A 24,543-nucleotide genomic window follows, 5' to 3' on the forward strand; every position below is an offset into this window, starting at 1 on the left:
TTTGACTCAACGCAGCTTCCTTCCAGTTAGGTTGACAATACGTGTCAGACACTAGGCCACTTACTTACAAACACAGATAGCATAAACTCAGCAAAAAGGTGAGTTTTGAGGAAACTGTAGCCTTCTCTGTGTATCGCTGCCAAGGCGTTTGGCGGCTCCAACGTACCTGTATGGTACGTGGAGTTCCTTGGTGGTTGATTTCACGGGCGCTCCTTGTCAACTACTTAAAGCTAATGGTGTGAAGCTAGCCTCTCCGTAAGACTACCACAGCGTTTAAGTCTGCCTTAAGACTTCCATAACCCTCAAATAGCCTGCCATGCATGTTCTTGCGACACACTTGGCATAATCTACGCTCGTACTACCTTGTCAGGGTGTGTATGATGCCACACGTTGGATATGCAGGATGCGATGCTATAGTGAGCTGGTTTTACCGCTCTCTCTCAGAAATTAGATTAGCGATTGTTGGCATGTAAAGCGTCCCTATAACGGATAGTAGGAAGTAAAGATCGTAATATCCAAACGATAACCAATGGTTGAGTCTATTCTGTCGAGTCTTAATTTCTAATTCACTGTGATTATGGTCTACTGTCTTGATCTGCTATAAATTCCCGTCCAACGTGTAAATGCATGCATGGTAATGCTATTGCTAACTCCTCTGTCCTACCAGTGCGACCGACGACTCTGTGGAAATGCCTCTGAGCATTAAGTGTGTGAGTGGCGGGTGCGGGCCTGGACAGGTGCCTTTATCTGAGCAAGGTGAGCCTCCTCCGGGAGCAGAGGACATGGATACGCTCGGGGCTGGTCCTGGAGCAGCTAGAGTTGTGCATTCTGACATGGGAGACCCCGGCATCGTCAAATCTCCCAGCGACCCCAAGAAGTACAGGTGAGCTGGTCATCAGGGCAACCAGGCACCAATCGCATCGACTCCAGGGCATGGGTTTCCGTGCCATTAGTAATGATGAGGTTTATGTTGATATCGACACATGGCAGGATGGGGGCGCTAAATGCCAAATTATACCTCCGTCAAGAATACGCCAGTGCCTGAAATCACAAATTCAGCAGCACAAATCCCCCCCCCCCCCCTCACTCCCAGGTACATCCAACTGGCCAATGGCCTGCGGGCGCTGCTCATCTCGGAGCTGAAGGACGGGGAGTGGGGGGGCACGGCAGCGGAGCCTTATCGAGATAATGAGGAGGAGGAGGAGGCGGCGGCGGAGCCGCAGCAGGAGGACGACGAGGGCGACTCGGGAGAGGGGACAGAGGAAGAAGAGGAAAAAGAAGAGGAGGAGGCGGACAGCGACTTTGAGGAGCTGGATGAGGAGAAGGAAGCGGGGAAGGGCAAGAAGGCGAACAGCGAGAAGCAGGTACGTGTGCGTGCGTCTGTGTGTATGTGCGTGTGCGCGTGTGTTTTTCTCACCCTTGTATGTGTGTGTTTGTGTGTGTGTGTGTGTTTTGTGTGTGTGTGTGTGTCCAGTCAGCAGCTGCTCTATGTATTGCCGTCGGAAGTTTCAGTGATCCGGAAGACCTAGCAGGCCTGGCCCACTTCCTAGAGCACAGTGAGTCTGTCTGTGTCTCCTAGCTGTCTGTCTGTGTCTCCTAGCTGTCTGTCTGTGTCTCCTAGCTGTCTGTCTGTGTCTCCTATCTGTCTGTAATTCTCATTATGCGTCTGTGTTCTATTTGTCTCTTAGTCTGTATGTTTGTCTGTCTATACGTCATTCAGACTGTCTATCTCTCTCGCCCTGTCCTTTATGACATCTTTATGAGTGTCTGTCTCCCCCTAGTGGTGTTCATGGGCAGTGAGAAGTACCCCGCTGAGAACGGCTTTGATGCATTCCTCAAGAAGCACGGGGGCAGCGATAACGCCTCCACCGACTGTGAGAGGACCATTTTCCAGTTTGATGTCCAGAGGAAGTACTTCAGACAAGCGCTGGACAGGTCAGAGGCAAGCTGATGTAGCCGCGCAAGCCACGGTGATGCTCTATGGCGGTTATCTCCAAATGGCGGACCGCGGTCCGGGTCCGGACCAAGTGACGGTCCTATCCGGACCCATGACCAATTTAAAATAATGAGGTTTTTTTTTCTTTTAATAATATATATATGTGTATATATATATATATTTTATTATTATTTTTTATATTTCACCATACAAAGCATGATTATGTTAATTAAGACATTTCTCACTGAAATACAAATTGAAAGGCAGAATAGTAGCTTAAAAACAGCAAAAAGTAAAGATCTTCACAGAGCGAAGATCATGCACTCACCGAACTCCCCCCCCTCCCTCCGTCTGTCACGGCATGTGCGTAATAGCGTCACTCAAAAAATAGCCAATCAAATCGTTTGTTTACCAGAAGAGCGATTTGGAATGAGAAAATGGCTTGCTCGAAAATTAGGAAAGTTAACCACGAAAACAGACATTTTAAAGATGAATGGACTGACCAATACATGTTCATTCTCCCGCAAAGCAGTACTAAACCTTTGTTGTGTCTTTTATGTGTTGAAACCGTGGCGCTGATAAAAAGCGGGAATATTAAGCTGCAATCCGAATCCAAAAACAGATCCTTCGAGGAAAAGTATCCCCAGAAGTAAGAGCGCGGAAAATATCCGAGCTGAGAGCTCAGTCTGAGAGGTCTAAGCGAGTCTTCATACACTCATTTATAGGCCAGCAACGTGCAAATGAATGCTCACATAAGATTGCATGGATTTTGGGGCAACATAATTGGGGCAAAAAATTCAGTGACGCGACTGTTGTGAAGGAGTGCTTGAACGCCGCTGCCGAGACGTTACTTGAAGGTAAACAAAGGGATGAATTGTGTGAAAAAATAAAGCAAATCCCAATGTCAGCTGCAACGACAACCAGAAAATCTGAAATGTTATCAGATGAGGCACTGTCATAGCTTGATGCGGCTGTTCAGAATGCCCCATGCATGCATATCCTTAGCCATTGATGAGTCTTCAGATGTAACGTATTATGCCCAGCTTTTGGTTTATGTGCGATTCTTTTCATCAAGACCAGAAAGAGATCTGTGAGGACCTGTTGGGTCTAACACCACTTGAGACACACACAAGATGAGAAGATATTTATGAGGCTATTAAGGAGATGCTGTCAAAGAGGGGGGATTGATCTTAAAAAGGTTGTCTCAGTCACTACAGATGGTGTCACCGTTTGGCTTACTTGAAATGTAGGCCTAGTGTACCTGTTTTGCTTACTTGAAATGTAGGCTTAGTGCACCTGTTTTGCTTACTTGAAATGAAGGCCTAATGCTTTTTTTGTGTTTATTTGAAATGTGGGCCTGGTGTACCTGTTTAGCTTACTCTAAATGTAGGCCTAATGCACTTTGTTTATTTGCAGTGCAGGCCTAGTGTACCTGTTCTGCTTACTTGACATGTAGGCCTTATGCACTTTTTATGTTTACTTGAAATGCAGGCCTAATGTACCTGTTTTGTTTACTTGAAATGTTAATATGGGTTACTTTGTCTTACTTGTTTTTCATGGTTAAAAGTAATCTATTTGGAAATTGAAAATAAATACATCTGAAATTATAAGGAAATATGCCATGTTGATTGTATTTGACAAAAGTAGGCTATTAGGAGGTGGTAGGTTAGAGGTTCGGACCTTTCTTGGAAGGAATTTTTAGTAACTGGACCTTGTTAAATTTTAGTTGAAGACCCCTGTTCTATGGTGTAGCCAGCGGAACACAGAAAATACTGCTGGTCATTTGATGCTAGCCGCTGTTTGCTTCTGCTAGCTGCTCAGCTTATTGGTGTTAAAAGGTTGATTCTGATATATCATGTATTCATCTTCCAGGTGGGCTCAGTTCTTCATCTGCCCTCTGATGATTGAGGACGCCATCGAGAGAGAGGTGGAGGCAGTGGACAGTGGTGAGTCTCTGTCTTTCTCTCTCTGTTCCTACTGGCTTCCTGTCTGTCTATCTTATTGGCTTCCTGTTCTTGTGATCTCCAGAGTACCAGTTGGCTCGTCCGTCAGATTCTCACCGAAAGGAGATGCTGTTCGGCAGCCTGGCCAAGCCGGGTCACCCCATGGCCAAGTTCTGCTGGGGTAAGCAGCCTAACCTCAATCTGAATAGTATATATCCATAGAAAATGGCCCTGATTTTGTTCATACTAGTTATTGTGACACAACTTACCATTATGATGCAAAAAGTTCTGCCCAAAAACAATTTAAGGTTACTCTCTTGAAGATTCTCTTTCTGTTGACCATTAAACCCATACTGCCTCTTGTTGTTCTTCCGACAGGCAACGCCCAGACTTTAAAACAAGAGCCCAAAGAGAAACAGATCAACACCTATCAGCGGCTCAGAGATTTTTGGAAACGCTTCTACTCCGCCCACTACATGACCCTGACCGTCCAATCAAAAGGTACTATTGCCAGGTGTGACCCTGGTTGTCCATCGCTTTCCAATTAAACATTATTAGCCCCGCCCTCTGCATGAACCTAGCCGCCAAAATGTACCTTCGCCCTATCCATCCAATCAAAAGGTGCCGTTGCCCCAACCACTACATAGCTATAGTCCTCTCAGGGTATGTGTGTGGCTGTGTCCCAGGTGGGTGGAGTTGATTTTTCTGTGCTCTGTGTTCTGCAGAGACCCTGGACACGCTGGAGGAGTGGGTGAGGGAGATCTTTGACAAGGTGCCCAACAAGTAAGATGGACACCACTGTGTGTGTGTGTGTGTGTGTGTGTGTGTGTGTGTGTGTGTGTGTGTGTGTGTGTGCGTGCATGCGTGCGTGTGCGTGTGCGTGTGCGTGTGAGGGATTCGGGTACGTGTTATAAGTGTGCATCATTTAAATCTGTTACAGGTCAGGTGCATCTATGTGATACAGGTTTGGGTGTGTTATTCTGTGTTTTTCAGTGGTGAACCCAAGCCAGACTTCTCTCATCTCCAGGAGCCCTTCGAGACCCCAGCGTTTAACAAGATGTACAGGGGTAAGGGTCCGGCCCCCGGCTAACTGTTACTAAGCAAGGCATTAGTTGCAATAAGTACTACTAGCTACTACTAAAATGTAATGATTTGCTGATATTGACACTACTTATTCTTGATTGTATTACTTTGAGTATTGTTACTTTTAGTTTTGTATAGTATGGTATATTGAGTTCTAAATAAATATTAATGTGTGTGTATGTGTGTCCCCCTAGTGGTTCCGGTGAGGAAGGTGCATGGGCTCACCCTCAGCTGGGCCGTGCCCCCCCAGGCCCGTCACTACAGGTAAGTCCTGGTCCACATGTGGCTTCAGTGGAGGATTCCTATTGGGTCTTCTGCACAGCGATAACATCACTGCCTGTTGTGCTGTCCTTCCATGTGTTCTCTGGCAGAGTGAAACCCCTTCACTACATCTCATGGCTGATTGGCCACGAGGGGAAGGGCAGCATCCTGTCAGTGCTCAGGAAGAAGTGAGTCATTATTTATTAAAGAGAAGTGTGTGTGTGTGTGTGTGTGTGTGTGTGTGTGTGTGTGTGTGTGTGTGTGTGTGTGTGTGTGTGGCGGCCAGCGCAAACGCTGCCTCACCACCCTAAGCACGCACCCGTCGTGGCTGCCGCTGATAACGCTAGGGATGTGAATAAGTCTGCGATATTATGGATCACAAACGACTGCGTCGGGTTCTCCGACGTCTCTGGTTCTTCCACTTCCACATCAATCTGAAGTAGACTGAACCGCCCGCTGCCCGCTGCCCGCTGCCGGCTGCCTGCTGCCCGCTGCCGGATGCCAGGCGGTGGTGCTTCGCGGCGGTGGTGCCTAGCGGATGTGGTGCCTCGCGGCAGCGGGCAGCAGGCAGCAGGGCTCAATGATGGCTGAGATAACCCCCACTACAGTCTTGTTGTGGAAATACGAGAGACGTCAGAGAACCAACGTGTTATGCGCCATAACACCAACAGCAGAACCGTTTTTCAAATAACAAAGAAGTGTACAACACTTGCGTTACAGTGTGTGTAAACACATACACACACACACACACACACACACACACACACACACACACACACAGACACAGACACAGACACAGACACAGACACACACACACACACGGCGCTCGCAAGGTCTTAGCTCATTGTCTCATTGGTGGGCCAAATTATCTGGGCGGGCAAGGCAGAGAAAGGGGAGGTAGCTTGGCCCCTTATGACGACATATGGGGCCACATTCCAAATCAGCGTGCTTCAGCTTCCATTTTTTCAAAGGCGAGCAGGATTTCAGAAAACCTCATAAAGTGAGATTTTCATGCCATGGGACCTTTTAACGATCCAAATGTTAAAAATCGGCTTTGACCCTCGGGAAAGAAAAATTGATTAATCGAATATTCTGACCCATCCCTAGATAACGCAGGAAAGTAAAGGTTGTGGATTTATTATGGAAGTGATGAAACTACTGTTTGCAATGTGCATAATCATCACTTTAAAGTTGGCGTTTAAACCCGCATTACTCACTGGTAGAATCAGGCAACAAAGTTGGTGCGTTCATGACCCGGCGCCCAAGGCGCAGATGGCAGCAGGGAGGCCTGACTTTCCATGTACACCCGACTTCTGCCCCCAGACAAATGGACATTATTCCAGCATGAGGAGGCGACGTTCAGGAAAAGTTTGGATACAAAGCGATTGGAGGAGAACTGAGTTTCGACTTCGCAGTTGAAACGCAGACAAATGGATTAAGATCAACCGTATCTTCTGTTGAGTTTACTTCAAGAACGGCGCTTTTAAGACTTGCCATAATGATGGAATACCATATGGAATATCATTATTAAAGTATACCCAAAGGATATAAAAAAATTCCCATGCCTCAACCAAACTCTCCCCGACACCCGGCTTCCGGACTCGCTCCGGGAGTGGATAGCGACGCAGTTACGCTTCATTCGGAATGTCATACAACCGCAGCAAACCAACAAAAGCACAGAAAGTCATCACCCGATACAGGTGGGAAGAAAAAAACTTTCTTATCTATGGCTACAAAGCAGATCAAATGCAATTGGCATAGTTCTAAACAGTAGCACATACCCAAACCCAATCCCCGCAGTAAGTAATGTGGATCTGGGCCATAAATATTACACTGATAAATGCGGCGAAGTAGATCACGACCAACTTTAGGACGCACCGTGGCAATCCCAAATTATCATTGACCCCCCCCCCCCCGGGTGCAAGCTTCATATGTAGGCCTTCACAGAGACAGAGGTAGAAAAGTCATAACCTCCCTACCCAATAATAAGGCGAGTGGCTCCGATGGAGTAACTTACGAGACATTAAAGGCCACGATGCAAGTCTCATGCGCATATATTTAATGTGTGCCTACTGAACGGTAAAGTTCCCGAATCATGGAAAGGGGCTTTCATACATAGAATCCCTAAAAAAAGACAACATCCCTTTACATGGATCCGTTTACATGGTGGGACATTTCATCGTTGCTGACAGTGTATAAAGTTTTTACAAAATGCCTACTTGCCCGCATTCTGCCATGGCTTACAGAAAACGAAATACTCTCCCCAAGTCAAAAGGCCTACATCAGCCGGCAAGGGATGAATGAACACGCCTTCTGCCTAAAGATTGAGATAAATGTTTTCAAGCATGACAAGTTTTATGCAGTTTTTTCGGCACTCTACCACACAGTGTCATGCTATACACACTGAAAGAGATAAATCTTCCCCAAGCCTACACTGAAATAATTGTTGATGTATACAGAACATCTTTCCTCCAGGTTATTTGCAATAACAACTTATCCGACCTAATACTGCCACAAATTGGAATTAAAAAAGGGTGCCCATGGACTGCGGTCAACTTTATCCTCACCATAAATAGTTGGCTGAGGTGGCTACAACAGTGTGCGCCAGCAGGGGTGCGCTCTCCTAACCTAGTCCAAGGGTACGCCAATGACGTGCAGATTGCATCCAGACACGAGGAGGTCATCCAACAGATGCTTAGCTGCACGGAGATGTTCTTGCAGTGGTCCAAACTGGAGGTGAAACAACGAAGTGCGTCATCTTCTATGAGAGGCCTAGCGGAGGAAACCGCTGGTATTCATCAAAGTCAGACACACCACTGTCATTCACAATACTACAGAAACCATTAAGAGTGTACTTGCGCCACGAAACCTACCCATATCTTGGACACAAATTCAATGTGGCAGGCAACTGAGAAGAGCAACTGACAGAGCTCACCAGCGACTATTCCAACAGGCTTGACCTCATTGATTTCAGCCCTTTACCCATCTTAATGGAGCTGAAGGCCATTACAGAAATAGCACTGGCTAAAATTCAGCACCTGTTCGCTAATCTCCACATTCCACAAACCACATTGAAAGAATTAAATGACAAGAGTGTGCGACAAGTAAGGAAGTGGACCAGGCTAAACACCAGAAACATCATTTTTCATTCCCGGAGGGATGGCGGGTTGGGTGTCCCAAACATCAAGTGAATATACACAGCCACTAGAACATGCCATCTACTAAATAAGCGAAATAATCGAGATGTTGAATAAAATCATTTATTCAACATCTCGAAAGATGGAAAGTCCCATTGTCAAAAGAGAACAAGGAGCAGTTCCTGGGATTTAAAGTTAAGAGCAATGGCAAATTGGACATCAAATCAGCTGGATTTGGCGTTAGGCCAGATTGGCTTGATTTTAACGACCTGTGCCACTGAACTGGACTACAACTTAAGTGGACGAGGCCGAACAGCGCAGCAGTCGCGCTTAAGGACATCATTGCGCACCTGCTCATCTACCCCCGCGCAACCTACGAGCTCAGCAACAAGCGTAATTAGTGTTGCGAGCTACCATCAAGAGCAGCCAGAGCTACTATCCTCTCCATGAACCTCACACAAAGCACACAGCACTGGACAAGCCTTAGTCTCCAAGCAAAATTAGCATGCTTACCATCTGCAAATCATTCCCTTTCTCACCCCATATTTTTTCTAACTGGTAAATTGGCGAGGAGGATTTCTTTTTTACTATTAAAGCCCGGCTCCAGGTTCTTCCAATGAAATGCATCCTGAAAGTCCACTTGGTACCTCTCCAGCCACGACCCACACTTCATTCTCCACCCTACCACCCATAAAAATGAGACCACAGCTCGTGTGCTAAATAGATGACATTTTTACAAAGGCCTGTACATTGCAAGGCATGATAGATTAGTGGAGCCTAGTAACACAAGGCATCAAATTAGTGCAATTGGAAACAAATATATACAAACACTCTGCAGTAAAAATGGACTGGTTCAACTGGGAACACCTACTTAAGTAATATCCAAAAAACCCTGATATCACCATAGTAGATGTTTCTAGTCTGTGAATATTATGGATTTAGGATGTTGCTTTGACCTGTATATGGACATCTGCTTTAACACTTAGCTTTTTTACCACTTGTAAACAGTATCACAAACTAAGGAAACCAAACGCAAAGAGACTTTCAAAGTTTGCTCTATCGCTGCCCTTATAGGCAGTCTATCAATCTCGAGACAAAGTTGCAATGTTTATCCACAAAAAATAATGCAGATAAAAATGTATTGGCATAAAGCTTTCTAGTTTTGGTCAGCCCTTACTAAAAACTTTAACATACCTCCTTCAATTTTTGGATCAGTAATTTTCCCATGTAAGTTAGTGTGTGTGTGTGTGTGTGTGTGTGTGTGTGTGTGTGTGTGTGTGTGTATGTGTGTGTGTGGTAGGTGCTGGGCCCTGGCTCTGTTCGGAGGGAACAATGAAACAGGTTTTGACCAGAACTCCACCTACTCCATCTTCTCCATCTCCATCACCCTGACAGACCAGGGCTTCCAAAATGTCTATGAGGTACACACACACGATTATTGACTGATCAGTGAAACTGATCAATAAAGTGGATGAGTATGGAACGTGCCATTCATTTAGTAATTGGTAAATTCATTCATGTCATTCAGGTGGTTCACTTAGTGTTTCAATACATGAAGATGCTGCAGACCCTCGGACCACAGCAGAGGTACACACACGAAAGGCCTGCATACTCCAATAAATAGTTCTTTGACCCATTTATTCATTTTCGAAGACTTGATAAATAATAACTAATGAGGATGTTGTGGGCCTTTTCTCTCTCTGTTCAGGATCTATGAGGAAATCCAGAAGATTGAAGCAAATGAGTTCCATTATCAGGAACAGGTCAGGAAGTTAAAGAGTCTAATGGTTGTCTTTGGTTTTGCTGGGTATTATTGTGTTGTACTTGGTCATATTGAGTCGTACTGTTTCTGATTAGTTCTCACTAGGTCTGACTGGTTCTTTCTGGTTCTGTGTGTTTCCTGACAGACGGATCCCATCATGTATGTGGAGAACATCTGTGAGAATATGCAGCTGTTTCCCAAGGAGGACTTCTTGACTGGAGACCAGCTTATGTTTGAGTACAACCCCCAGGTACAGTGACCTCCAACCTTTTCCCTGTGTTTAATGTTTTCAACCCAGAAGCGGAGCTAACAATGTCTATGAGGTACACACACACGATTATTGACTGATCAGTGAAACTGATCAATAAAGTGGTTGAGTATGGAACGTGCCATTCATTTAGTAAATCAGAAGCTTCTCTTAAGATTGATATGTCTAAGATTTGATCCCCAATTTCTAAGCTGTTGGCATTCTTCAGCAATATGCCCTTAACCTCAGCCTGCTTTTCAAGGACCTTGATCGGAATTCATTGCAAGTCGCTTTGGAATCAAGTGTCTGCTGTGTGTGTGTGTGTGTGTGTGTGTGTGTGTGTGTGTGTGTGTGTGTGTGTGTGTGTGTGTGTGTGTGTGTGTAGGTGATTAGTGAGGCCCTCAGACGGTTGACTCCAGAAAGGGCTAACCTGCTGCTGCTGTCCCCGGAACACGAGGGCAACTGTCCCCTCAGGGAGCGCTGGTTCACCACCAGCTACAGCATAGAGGGTAACACACACACGCTACATGCAGATTGTATTAACTGATCAAAATGTATAGTATGTTTGTTGATTCTGTCTTACACTTGTCATTTTTACACTGCCAAATATGCCCTTCCTATACCCGCCTTTTCCACGGCATGGTGCATGCGTTTACACTGACCAAGGTAATATACTGGCTTGATTTCGCACCCGAATTTCCCCTCTCGAACTGTACACATATTGGGCGTTTCACTTTCATGTAAATGCGATTAGACGGTATCGTGGTACCAGGGGAGGGCCTTGGGTAGAAGTGTTTTTGCGTTGTCTCTATGACCGAGACCACGCAGTGATATCAACATTTGTAGTTCTGACTGGAGAGGCGGTGAATTTGGCGAGCTGCTGACCATCATGGGAGAGAAGGTGATGCAGTCGCATTTAACGAAGATGTGGAAAGATGGAGCGATATATCCGAGAAAGCAGCAGAGGAACTTTCCTTACAAGGGTTTCGTCAGGATAAAAAACATGAAGTCAGCAAAATAAAAAATATGTTGGTGTTTTTGCACTTGTAAATAGTTAATCGCGTTTGTAGCCTACACCCAGGTGTCTACTCATTCTTGCATGCGAGTGGCTTGAATAAAATAAAACAGAGTATGCAAATTATTCTAAAGAGGTCTTCTCTCCATGCATAGTCCAAACTGCTCCAATGAACCAAGAAAGCTGGCTCCTTGACTAAGGTGGAATATAGCCCCTTCGTTTTACACAGGCAAGACAGTGAAATTGCAGGGTGTGCCAAGCCGCAACCGTACCAGCTTGTAGCAGTGTAAAAATGCCTATTGTGTGGTTCTGTGAGACTGGTTCTGATTGTTTCATTGCCAACCAACTGGTTCTGCTTTGTTCTGTCTCCTTCAGACATCCCAGAGGAGTGGGCAGGGCGCTGGAAAGAAGAACTTGCATTGAACTCAGACCTCCACCTACCAGAAGAAAACAAGTTCATTGGTCAGTCTGGAAGCAGTACCTACCATTACTGACCCAGAATGCAACAACATGGAGCACACCAGACAATGGCCTGTCTCTAAATAATAGAACCAACACAACTAGTTAACTAGTTGAAATTTATCTGGTTAACAAGTGTCAACATAACCCTTAAAAATAGTAAACACTAAAATAAGGTGAGACAGTAGTTTGAGTTTGACTAATCGAGTAACTGCATGCAACTAAACCTACCTGCTTCCTGCTACAGCGACAGACTTTGAGCTGAGATCGCTGGACTGTCCCGACAGCGAGTTTCCCGTCAAAATCTCCAGCAGCGACAGAGGTTGTCTCTGGTACAAAAAGGACAACAAGTTCAAGATCCCTAAAGGTAAGACTAACTTGGGCTTGACGTTATACTCTATCCACTAGGGGGCAGCCAAGACCAATCGGATAAGACTGGACCTGCGGTTTATTTACCTTGAACTCGATGGAAAACATCATGAGGTCAAGGAAAGTTGTGAAGGAGAATTTTTAAGAACTGAGGAAAAGGCCGTCGAAGTGCGAAGAGAATCCGACTGCACTTACTAAGCTCAGTCATTATGTGACGGCGGTTTGTAATGGACGTTGGTCTGCCGTGATTAATCTACAACGCGCCGAAGAAGGACGAAGGATTTTGGATACTTCTGCGTTCTTATCGTGTGGTTTCTTGTAGGGCGTATGACAACCAGGTGAAAAATACCAGTTTATTACCATGGTGGGAATTGAAATAAACACTTTCAATAAAGGCTCCGAGTTACAAAATGGAAACTAAATAGTTGTCACATTGAGACTGGTTGCTCATGCTCACACTTCTGTCCTCTCATATTTATGGATATAGGTCCTAATTAGTTAGCCTGGTCTTACCAGTACTTCGTACTTCATTTCATTTGTACAGAGAGTCTGGACATACTCAATTGACAAACGTTAACTCACTTGAAGGCGGGGGTCTGTTGAAGTTTAAAACTATTGGATTAGGGATCGACCGATATGGATTTTTTCAGGGGCGATACCGTTACCGATTTTTTCTTTCATCAGCCTTAGCCGATAACCGATACGCCGATACCGATTTTCTTGACACGATATTTGGAGCCGATAATACCCTGGAAATCCAGAGTTCTCGCGAGATTACAATTTGAATTTGCTCAGCGAGTCACTCTGGGAACGAGCAATATAGTCGTGTATATTCTGGGCCTCCCCTGACCCTGAACATTAATCAATCACATCGATGTATCAATATAGGCGGGCCAAAAGCGTTGCTGTTTTACCGACCGGATACGGCAAGAGTCTTGTCAATTGGTTAGCCCCACTGGTCTGGATACGTCACCCCTTGTATTCTTCTGATTGGTCGTAGTGTTATCCAATGTGTGTTATCCAGTGATATTTTCAAATGCATGCTTGATGCCGCCCCTCGAGTTGGGCCATTTACATTACTCGTTGCCAGACCCTACAGCTTTCTAGATGTGCGTCTGGATTTCCAGGCTAAGCCTCATCATAAAAATGACACAATAATGATAACAAATGTTACAATGTCTCAATTTAAAAAAAATAACATTTATTGAACTGTCTGTAAATCATGCTGAAGAAAAAAAAAAGTTTAAAAAAATAAAAAAATCTGTCAATACTGAAAACAATACCGGCCGATACGTTACGCGTAAAAAACGCAAATATCTGCCGGCCGATATATCGGTCGATCACTAATATATATATATATATATATATATATATATATATATATATATATAGCATATACAATATGTTACGTTCAGATTTACATTGCATGTACTATTTTCCTACCATAACAATTCACCCTGTTTTAGTAAGGTCCTGAATCCATATAAGGGGAGGGGGGAGTATAGCACCACGATAAAGTGTAAAACATAACATATACAACGCGACAAGGTGAGAGACAGACGACATCAGAACTGACAAAACAAGACAATTGACAAAAACAATGGGATGGTATTAAAGATTGGGTGGAGTGATCGGTGATTCACATTAAGTGGTTAGGGTGTAGGAATGGGTTGGCCATGTTATGCGTGAGTGTGGATGGTGTGTGCCTATGTGTATGTGTAAAGTGGTAGTTGCAGGGACAAAAGAAAAAGAAGAGGGCTGACTTTAACGTCATTGATCTGAGCCACTCCCTCTGTTCGCTGATTAGACGCAGAAAATTTAGACTGAGAAAACCCACTAACATACCGCAGACCCAGACCTAGTACTGAAGGGAAATTCAAATTGAGCGAAAGTACTTAGGCGGGGGGAGCCAGGCTACCAATTAGTATGATCGTATGAAAATAAGCGTTGTTTGTTTCCATGAACGGCCCGATGGGGAAATGTTTTTATGTTCTTGCTGCAAGGTATTGTGGGACAGCATTATCTCCTCTCCTTTCATAAAGGATGGTCCAGTGTACCCTATGCTAAAGAAGATAAGAAAAGGTTGTTGGATTTTAAGAGTAGTCCTTTGTCAATCACATTAGACGCACAAGAGTAAATACTGTATGTGGAGTTCGAGTAATTGTATGACAGACTTGTGAGCATCAGGAAAGTTTAGTGGTTAGGGTTGGGCTATTCTAGTGGTTGGACCACCAGCCAAAAGGTATAGGGTTTGAACCCCAATATCCCCACCATGTGTTTGGATGGAAGTGTCTACTTAATAACAATGGTAAACAATAGGTGAATACCTTACCTTTTGATAGCCAGTTGTTCTTCTGCAAATCTCATGGTTCATCTTGTCTTTCAGCATACGTCCGTTTCCACCTGGTGTCCCCGATCATTCAGAAGAGCCCCAAGAGGTAAAACCCTCCTATACATTTTGATCGTGTTGACACAAATTTTGTATGTCAGGGCCTTAACATTTAGTGAGTGGAGAGAATGTGACCATTGATCGATCATTTTGAATAACATGCAAAATCGACGTAAATGTCAGATGTCAGAAAATTTCTACGTGCACAATAGTAGTAAGTAGTTAGGACATGAATGTAAACAATTATTGATAGTTTATGCCATATATATAGTTTATTAACTAAATGGATCTAAATTACTATCTTATATAAGGGCAATGGATCTTGGCTCCCATTTGTATGTGCAGCTGTTATTGTTTTGACTGTGCTAGAAGTAACATGTCCAACCCGCCCCCAAGCCTGGTCCTGTTCGACCTGTTTGTCAACATCCTCGCCCACAACCTGGCCGAGCCCGCCTACCAGGCCCAGGTGGCCCAGCTGGAATACAAGCTTGTGGCTGCAGAGCACGGCCTGCTGCTCAGGCTCAAGGGCTTCAACCACAAGCTGCCGGTAGACACCTACACACACTTAAGTGTGTTCAAGTTCAAACTCTAGACACTAATGACTCTAGACATTTTCTGAGAGATGCACATTTTGCACACGTAGTAACACAAACACAAATATAAAAAGATGAGGTAATCATTGGAACAGCACTTTATAAATGTCCCCAAACCTTGTAAACTAAGTGTGTGTGTTTGTCCAGCTGCTGTTGGAGCTCCTCGTGGACCACCTGGCGGACTTCATCGTAGAAGAGGAGGTCTTCTCTATGTTCTCCCAGCAGATGAAGAAGACCTACTTCAACATCCTCATCAACCCAGAGCGCCTGGCCAGGTACCAGATGTGCACTCGAGTCACATGACTTGGACTCTTGGACTTGACAAAATTACGCATGACTTGCGACTCAACTTAGACTTGACTGCTATTGACTTGAGACTTGACTCGGACTTTGCCTTTTTGACTTGTAATGACTCGACATGTCTTGAGTCAAAAGCATTTATTATTTTAGAAATCCAACATATCTCCCACCTGAGGGGCTAAACACCAAAGACGCATTCATTTCCGTGAAGATAAAAAAATTATCTTATCTTCACTAATATCAAAACGAAATTTCGATATTATTTATACTTTATTCAGAATAACAGTTTTAGTTTCATATCGGCTGCGTCTTGAGTTGGTCCCATTGAAGCGTCTGGCCAGCCTCTGACACTTAAGACATCGTAACTAAATCATTTTTCAACCGTTTACCTTCATTAAAAAAAAGTAACAAATTTACACACTCGTATCTTCAATAATATCTAAACAGAATTTTGATATCATTTATGCTTTCTTCAGAATCACAGTTTAAGTCTCATATCGGCTTTGTTTCAGTTGGTCTCATTGATTAACGTTGACGCTGGAGCGTGAGGATGTTCAGCAGTGTTGCTAGATCGGGCAGTTTTTACTGCCCTATTGGGCTACATTTTGAGGATGTTCATGGAGTGTTGCCAGATTGGGTGTTTTTTCCCACCCTATTGGGCTACTTTTAATCATGCACCGGCTATGCTATTCTCTTAAAGAGAATACCATTACTACCATAACTACTACAACCATTAGTACTACAAATTCAGCTACTACTACTACTTCAGCTATTACTACTACTACTTCAGCTACTACTTCATCTACTAATACTACTACTACTTCAGCTACTACTACAACTACTACTTCAGCTAATACTACAACTACTACTACTACTAATACTTCAGCTAATACTACTACTACATCAGCTACTACTACTACTACTTCAGCTTCTAGTATTGAAGACACAGGCGGGTGGTAAGGAACATTTCCTTAAGGAAAATTGTGGCATACTGTAACTGACATCCACTCAAGCAGTCCTTTCAGACATCCATACATAGCTCATATGCCACACTAGTCAAGGCACAGCTTTACCAACTTTAGGGTTACAGTGGTGCCTTCCGTAGCCTACTAATACAATTCAAATCCACCGTCCACTCTCGCTTGCCCTCTGAGACAACATAAGATTTCGGCGCATGCGCATATCATAAAACATTTGAAGACAGAAACAATGAACATATTAAAACTCTATTGATAAGAAATGATACTGTACATTAGAGTGATATGTTGAAATTATGATCAAAAGCCTAATAATGACATTAAGTAAAAATACATGGTGACTTGTTCAGGACTTCAGAAAAAGTTTGGGACTTGGACTCGACTTGGCTTTGGTGTGACTTTGACTTGGACTTGACTTGCCTTTCCCTGTCTTGACTTGGGACTCGACTCAGACTTGACTGCTAAGACTTGGGACTTACTTGGGACTTGCCAAACAGTGACTTTGTCCCATCTCTGCCAGGTACACACGTGCACACACTCATGAGTTCACTCTCTTATGCTCTCTTATTATTTCCTTATTCCTTATTTCCTCATTCCTCATTTTCCTTATGATTTTCTTTGCTTCCCCGCCTCTCCAGAGACGTGCGTCTGCTGGTTCTGGAGCCCAGCCGCTGGTCCCTTGTACAGAAGTACCAGGCCCTGGTAGAGGGGGTGAGCGTGGAGGACCTGCTGGCCTTCAGCAGAGAGCTGAAGGAGCAGCTGTACGCTGAGGGCCTGGTGCAGGGAAACCTCACCAGCATGGTCAGAACACTAGCACACTACCACGCACGCACACCAGGGTCAGGATTAACCGGGGCTCTGAGTATTTTTGTAGCTAAAACATTATTTGATTTACTCTCAATCGGTTTTGAGACTCAGTTGACCCCTGTATTTGCAAAGGATATGATTTCTTTTTTGGATTGAAGAAATTTAATATTGTATGTCATTGAACATGGAAAATAACAAATGCTTCCACATTTGATAAAATTGCCCGGGAAATGGTTAACAAAGCAACAAGAGTATTACAAGGGGGCATAAAAAGCCATTGTTGAAAACTGTAAATATCCAACCTTGACACACACACACACACACACACACACACACACACACACACACACACACACACACACACATATGTGGTGAGTCGGTGTGGAGGCTGGAAGCATGGGGATGACCTCCTCTCTTCTCTACACAGGAGTCCAAAAAGATCCTGCAGTACTTAACAAAGTAAGTATTAGGTCTTGTATTCTGTTCTCGGTTCAGACTGCTCCAATCCATCGCATCCCCTGCTAGACTTAGAATTCCCTTTCCCTTAAGAAACGCATCAAATGGTTGAGTTTTGTTTAAGTTCAACTGGTAGAGCATCGCATTGACACGGATGCCAGGGTTGTGAGTGTGGTGGTTGATGCTCTCTGCTCTCTGTCTCTCCTGTTGACAGCAAGCTGCAGTTCCACCCGCTGGCAATAGAGGTCCCTGTGCTGTTCCGCGTGCTGGAGATCCCAGAGAAACATCACCTGTGTAAGATAAAGTCCCTCAACAAGGGAGACGCGAACTCTGAGGTCACCGTGTACTACCAGGTAGGGTGCTGGTTAATACCTGTTAGGCTGCTACTGATACTTTGTAGGGTACCACTGACTACTACCTGGTCATGTACTGACTAATACCAGCCAGGGTGTTGTTTGTCCAGTACTGTAATGGCTTCAACATGTTGGGGTAGAGTACAGCGTACTCGCAGGAATTGTGATGTAAATATAAATGGATGAATGTCTGTGTGTTTAATGACTGAATATATGTATATTTTCCTTCTGTTTCAGTCTGGATTGAAGAACCTACGTGAACATACTCTGATGGAGCTGCTGGTGGTGGGTACCTTCCTCACTTTTCTGTGTATGGAATGTGATCTCCTGAATAAATTGTAAGGCAATAAAGTGTAAACTCTAGGGCTGTCCCCGACTCTGAATTTTCTGAGTCTAATCAGATCTGCCTTTTCAGTCCAGAGATTTGACTATTCGGCGGCCGTGTGGGGCAGGTCTTTTGGAGGTTTAAAAAATTAGTTTTCTTTCTATTAACACTCTGTTTTGATAGGCTATAGGCCTTTTATATGTGCTTGCGCATTGCGCTCATTACGTTCTCACCTGAATAGTTTTCTGTCAATCAAACTCGTCGGAATTGTAGCCAACTTATTCCTGTCGGGTTTTAATTAGGCTCCTGCCCATAATGCGGTCCGATAATGAACACGGGGCTCATGTATAGGCTAGTGGATAATCCACTATATGAGCCCCGTGTTCACGATCTGATTGTATTTATTGAGCCCGAAAGAATACACAGCGCTGTGTCGCCACACTGACTGAACTCCTAGAGAAAATGTAGCAATAATGTTAGGGGAGACAGCCGCTTCCCTCTGCGAGATTCTGTCTAGCAAACAAAGTTACAATGAATCAATCGCCACAGTGACATGGACAGTGTCTAAATAAAGCTTCTCTTTATTATTATCATTAGAGCTATGATGCAAAAGGTGAATATTAAGCCTGCGGTGGCATCTGTACGCGCAGTTTGCAATTTATTTTCAGCACCAATTGCCGCTGCAGAAGAATAATAAAAAGTCACAATAAATGTGTCGATTCATGCATATGGTCTGACACGTCTACACTATAGGTTGGGTCTTTAAAATAAATAAATAAATAAAGGAAGACGGCGGGAAACCCTGCAGGGTTTCCCAACTGATGATTCGAATCATCGACTTTCAGGGGACAGCCCTAGTAATCTCATTTCATCAGTTAGTGAAAGCTGCTTATCCTTGTGACGGTGATTCAACTGTCAAAGAAGCAGTGTTGGTGACGCTGACAACCCCTGACCTCTGTTTTCAGATGCACATGGAGGAGCCTTGCTTTGACTTCCTGAGGACTAAAGAGACCCTAGGGTGAGCTTTTTCTCCAGCTCCGCCCCTGACACCATCTCCAAATCAATCTATATGGACTACACAAAAAGACTGTGAATAATTAACAGAACACCGGAACCTTTTGACCCTACAGATATCAGGTGTACCCCAGCTGCAGGAACACCTCTGGAGTACTTGGCTACTCGGTCACTGTTGAAACGCAGGCCACAAAGTACAGGTGAGTTGAGTCTCAGATGCTTAGCAAAACCAGGTCTGACTACATCACAATTCTCTCTCTCACTCACACAAAAACGTTTAAACTATAACCTTAAGTTTCTGTTTATGCTATATTGTACATAGTTGCCAACAGCAAAGCAATGTGTAGTTGCGTAGTGTTGACTGCAGGGGACACGGCAATAAAACTGTCCCCTATCCATTAAACTGCTTCCCATTTCTAGTGTGGCTTTGCCAGATAAGAACGTTCTGTTCTTCTTAAATAATAAAACATGGAAAATGTACATTCTTTATATCATGGATTCTCAACGGGGGCGCTCGCACAACCTAGGGGGGCGCTGGGAAGGTGAGAGATGTTTGGAATTTTTTTATTTCATTAATTTTTTTCATTTGTTTTTTTATTTTAAACTTTCATGGTTTTCAAATTTTTTTGGTGCAAAAATAGGCTACCTGAATTAAATAGCCTATTTTCAATTATGGGTTTCTAACCGCTCTACCATCTCGGCTACTTTTTACTGTTGATGCTAAATGTAACACTGGTCATACTGCGTGGTTTGGTCCTGCACATGCCTGGACTCCCGTTACATCAGCTGTTGTCATGATCTCTATAGTAACGCTGATAAACATAACCCCAGTTCGCGGGTTAACAGTTCAATAACCAACAAAACACAATCTAACATGGCGGATAGCAAGAAAAAGTGCCGCCAGTACAATGTCAATTACATCAATTATGGATGGACCTCACAATGTCAAGACGCTGGCAGCGGGCCATCAAGCACAGGGCTCTTACAAATTTTGTTTCATAGCCCGTTTTCCTCCTTCCTCTTGCTGTTTTTCAGTTCCAGCTGCTCTGAGAGTAGACTCTACGAAAAGACCGTGGCAGTTCAAATACAAAATATATAGGCCTAATTAGGCCTCACTTGTGCGATCTGTATCGTGAATGGTTTGATAGTTGACTGTTATTCACTTTATTATTCAGGTGATGTGCATATGTTGTTCACGTGATGTGTCCATGATAAAATGACATGTCTTGTAGCCTGCTGATGTGGTCGTTTTTTTTCTTATCCAACCAGCCTCCTATTGCTTATAAGGGCTAAATCTGCTTACTAATAAAACAGGCTCATAGGGACATTTTCTTATAATTCCATAAGTAACCAAAACGGCACAGGAAATGGGCTATTTTCTTATTTAAGCAATATGAGCAATATTTAAGCAATACCCCACTCACGAGTGTGAGTGGGGTTGGTAATGGATATAGGCTATTTACTACTTACTTTTTACGGGGGGGGGGGGGGGCAGAGGATCAGGGTAAGGTCAAGGGGACGTTTGCTCGAAAAAGGTTGAGAACCAATGCTTTATATCCTGGTATCACTTTCTACCACCAAACTGCTGATGTTTAAAAATGCCGATCCACAGCACTGACTTCGTGGAGGGTAAGATTGAGGAGTTCCTGGCGGGTTTTGGCGAAAAAATGGCGTCGCTGAGCGAGGAGGCCTTTAAGACCCAGGTGACGGCACTGGTGAAGCTGAAGGAGTGCGAGGACTCTCACCTGGGGGAGGAGGTGGACAGACACTGGTTTGAGGTCTTCACCCAGCAGTACATCTTCCACCGGCTGCATAAAGAGGTGGGAGATGCACACAGACATTCCCAGTATGCATATATTCAATAACCTAGTCATATAGAGACACGTACTCACGTATTCAACCAAAGACAGCGCTAAGGTATAAGGGTACAGCCAGATTAACTTTTTTGACATACTTGCATTCCCACCTGATGACAGCCGCATGCAAGTTTGATCTTTTGCCATGACCTTGCCTGATCTTAATTTGTCAGCTCACCTTTTTTCATGGGCTTCTACTCCAAACACTTGTCTCCTTGCTCCCACTGCGTCCAGATCGAAGCCTTAAAGCTCATCACCAAGGAGGAGCTGATCTCCTGGTTTAGAGAACATCACTGTGACGCCAGCAGGAAGCTCAGCGTGCATGTAAGAACCTCTGTGATTTTCTCCACTTTTTGGTTGTTATTTATTTATTTTTATTTTATATACTGTGCATATATTAATATGTCTGGTGTGAATGTCAGGTGGTGGGCTTCGGAGAGACTGAGGGCGACCTAGAACAGCCAGCCGGGTGTGGCCATCAGGCCGACGCCCTCTCCACGTACGGCGAGGTTTCCCAGCTCACCTTCCTCCCTGCCACCACGCCGCTGAAGGACACCACCACTATGATCATGGATATCCGCGCCTTCACCTCCGCCCTGCCCCTGCACCCCTACCATAAGATCCTCCACTAGCCACGCCCTTTAACCACCAGCCACACCCCTCCACTCCTACAATATCCTCCAATAGCCACACCCCTAACTACAAAAATATATATTATTCATGCCCCAACTGCAAGAGCCTCCACTAACCACTCCACTAATGACATGATCATCGATTAGCCCTTTCCCAAGCCACACCCAACAACCTGATTACAATATCCTTTACTAATCATGCCCTCAAACCACACCCACAAGTAATAGCTCTTCCTCAAGGCACACGCCCTAACCTCACCCCTCTGCAGCCCCTCATTTAATTGGCAACTAGGCACTTGTTTCAATATTAATAAATTACAATCAGTAATCAAAAACTTCTTTCATCAAGAAGAGTGAGTCCGAAAGTGTCTGAAATCTCTCGTTCTTACATGCCATCTTTTTCTATCTCATGGACTAAATACTGCATGTTCAAATTTGTGCAGCAATGCCATTCAAGGGTGTTGCATGAGCATGTTAAGGGCTCTTACTTTGCCACCAGGTGAGTGTGATTGGCCATTACAAACCATGCCAAGAGCTTGCCTTTTAGTGACATCACAAAGGGGAGTGTCCACCCAGATGTATATTAACAGCTACATCAACCTGCCAGTTGGTAGAGTCGACTGATTAGTCTGGTAGGTACATTCAGCAATAGGGTAGGTTTTGAATAGTCTGTAATGGCTAATCAACATCACAACTTGTGGTCAAATAGGGTCCCTTTATATTCTGGTCTCGATTCTTTCAAGGGCCAAACCTAAGAGCCATACTCGGCTGCCGACTGAAGAAATTAATATAGAATTGATTTTCAGGTTTATGGCAGTCTGCTTGGTAAAATATGGTTTACCAGTATTTTATTTGTTGTGTTAATTGGCATAGCGTAAATGTTCTAGATTTGCAGCCTACCTCCTGAAAACTCACTAGGTAGGTTTGTTCTGACATAATATTGCGATCATAGCTGGAGAAAAATGTATAGATTTATTACAAATAAAAGCTTTGAGAATTCCTGTCAGTCCCGAGTGTTTTTTTTCTCCAAAACTAGCGATAAGGGTGCAAACTAATCAGGTTAATGCCCCCTTCAACACGCTCAAGAGTTTCCGGGAGTTTCGGACCTTAGCTCGGAGGAAAGTCCTTTGAACACTCTGATGGGTTGGAGTTCCCTCTTGAGTTTTCTTGCTGAAGTAAAGGCGCGTTTACTCTCCTGGTGATAACGAGACGGCTCGCCAGTGATGACGCTCACGCTTACGCGTGTTCCCGACAACGACCGCTCATGTGCACTGGGGAAACAGCCGGTTGGGAATCTTCACAGCAGGTATCCGATAGAAACCAATCAGAACTAAACAGAACTTAGTAGGATCAGATTCAAGTTTGCATGCCTTTATTTCCTTGATGCCTATCACCTACTATCCTTTTGCTTTATTTATGAGAAGCATACTGTTGGGGCAAAATAACCTGCTGAGCACATCACATGTACATTATAAATATAGCTAACTCCTACCCTAGCTTAATGAGCACATCACATGGCAGTCACCTTATAATATAGTCAACTTTTAACACATAACACATACATGAGAATATAGTCAGGTCAGGGCCAGAGCCAGGGCTCCATATCTCCTTCCGGCAGATGGTAGACACTCAGACAATGCACCAGTCATCCTCAAGGATGGGAGGACCACAACAGGTGATGCTCTGAAGTTCTCCCCCGTAAGGAGGAACACAAGAAGATATACATGCATACACTAGTGCCTGGGAACCAAGGTCAAGTAAAAACACACAGAACCACACACATCTCAAACGCACACACCTCATCCCGAGGAGATACAGCATAAAACTGTATCACTCTGAGACTCTTCACCTTCTTCTGAAGCAGACCTTCCACGGAGGCGAAGCTCCGGACGAACCATCAGCGCTGATTAGGGACTTAGACATATTCGATTTCTCACGCTTATGACTCTGTATAACCGTTGCCACTTTACTTAATAAATCCAAGGTCCTCGTGCCGATAGACTTTATTACCTCTCCGTCTCATTTTATCTGGTCCAGTAACTAGACAGACCGTTTTTCCCAACAATACAGTATTGACACTGTATGGAAGGCAGCATTTCCCCTTATCTAGAGCTGGTTTACCAGTACACAACGTTTAAAACTGAGCAAAGTCATGCCAACAGACGTTACATCGTCAATCAATATTAAAGTATAAAATGACTGTTGATTCTTGATGTTCATGTTCCGCCATTTTGACGCAGGAGGCTGCGCAAGATGGTGGTGTGAGTGCACGTACCCTTCGGAGCTGTTCACCTTCAGACTTGCATTTTAGTGAAACAGTTATTTAAAGTATAGTGTTGGAGGTGTCTTAATGAAGAGTTGAGTGCATCGTGTCAACTTATTATTAAGCTCGTATCGTGCAGAATTCTCGCCTCTTAACGACACACGTAGGGGGGATGAAAAACGTCCGAGGTACTGTTGGGGCAAAATAACCTGCTGAGCACATCACATGTACATTATAAATATAGCTAACTCCTACCCTAGCTTAATGAGCACATCACATGGCAGTCACCTTATAATATAGTCAACTTTTAACACATAACACATACATGAGAATATAGTCAGGTCAGGGCCAGAGCCAGGGCCCCAT

At 44.2% G+C, this 24,543-nt stretch overlaps 1 protein-coding gene across 1 annotated transcript; it reads left to right on the forward strand.

Annotated features, from left to right (window-relative positions):
* Positions 1-22,920, forward strand: nrd1b (nardilysin b (N-arginine dibasic convertase)). Its single transcript, XM_079739640.1, has 31 exons — positions 1-98; positions 668-883; positions 1,094-1,364; positions 1,475-1,556; positions 1,782-1,935; positions 3,809-3,882; positions 3,965-4,060; positions 4,258-4,380; positions 4,605-4,662; positions 4,873-4,946; positions 5,157-5,226; positions 5,334-5,411; positions 9,661-9,781; positions 9,889-9,947; positions 10,069-10,123; positions 10,268-10,372; positions 10,755-10,878; positions 11,760-11,846; positions 12,091-12,210; positions 14,599-14,650; positions 14,998-15,148; positions 15,342-15,469; positions 17,110-17,272; positions 17,706-17,737; positions 17,949-18,087; positions 18,325-18,372; positions 19,378-19,430; positions 19,543-19,626; positions 21,039-21,246; positions 21,517-21,606; positions 21,705-22,920. The coding sequence occupies exons 2-31, from the start codon at positions 690-692 to the stop codon at positions 21,912-21,914; spliced, it is 3,303 nt and encodes a 1,100-aa protein (XP_079595766.1). The 5' UTR covers positions 1-98; positions 668-689; the 3' UTR covers positions 21,915-22,920.
* The last annotated feature ends 1,623 nt before the right edge of the window (positions 22,921-24,543 follow it).

The sequence above is a fragment of the Pollachius pollachius genome (assembly GCF_949987615.1).
Source record: "Pollachius pollachius genome assembly, chromosome: 7".
In the NCBI taxonomy this organism is placed as follows: domain Eukaryota; kingdom Metazoa; phylum Chordata; class Actinopteri; order Gadiformes; family Gadidae; genus Pollachius; species Pollachius pollachius.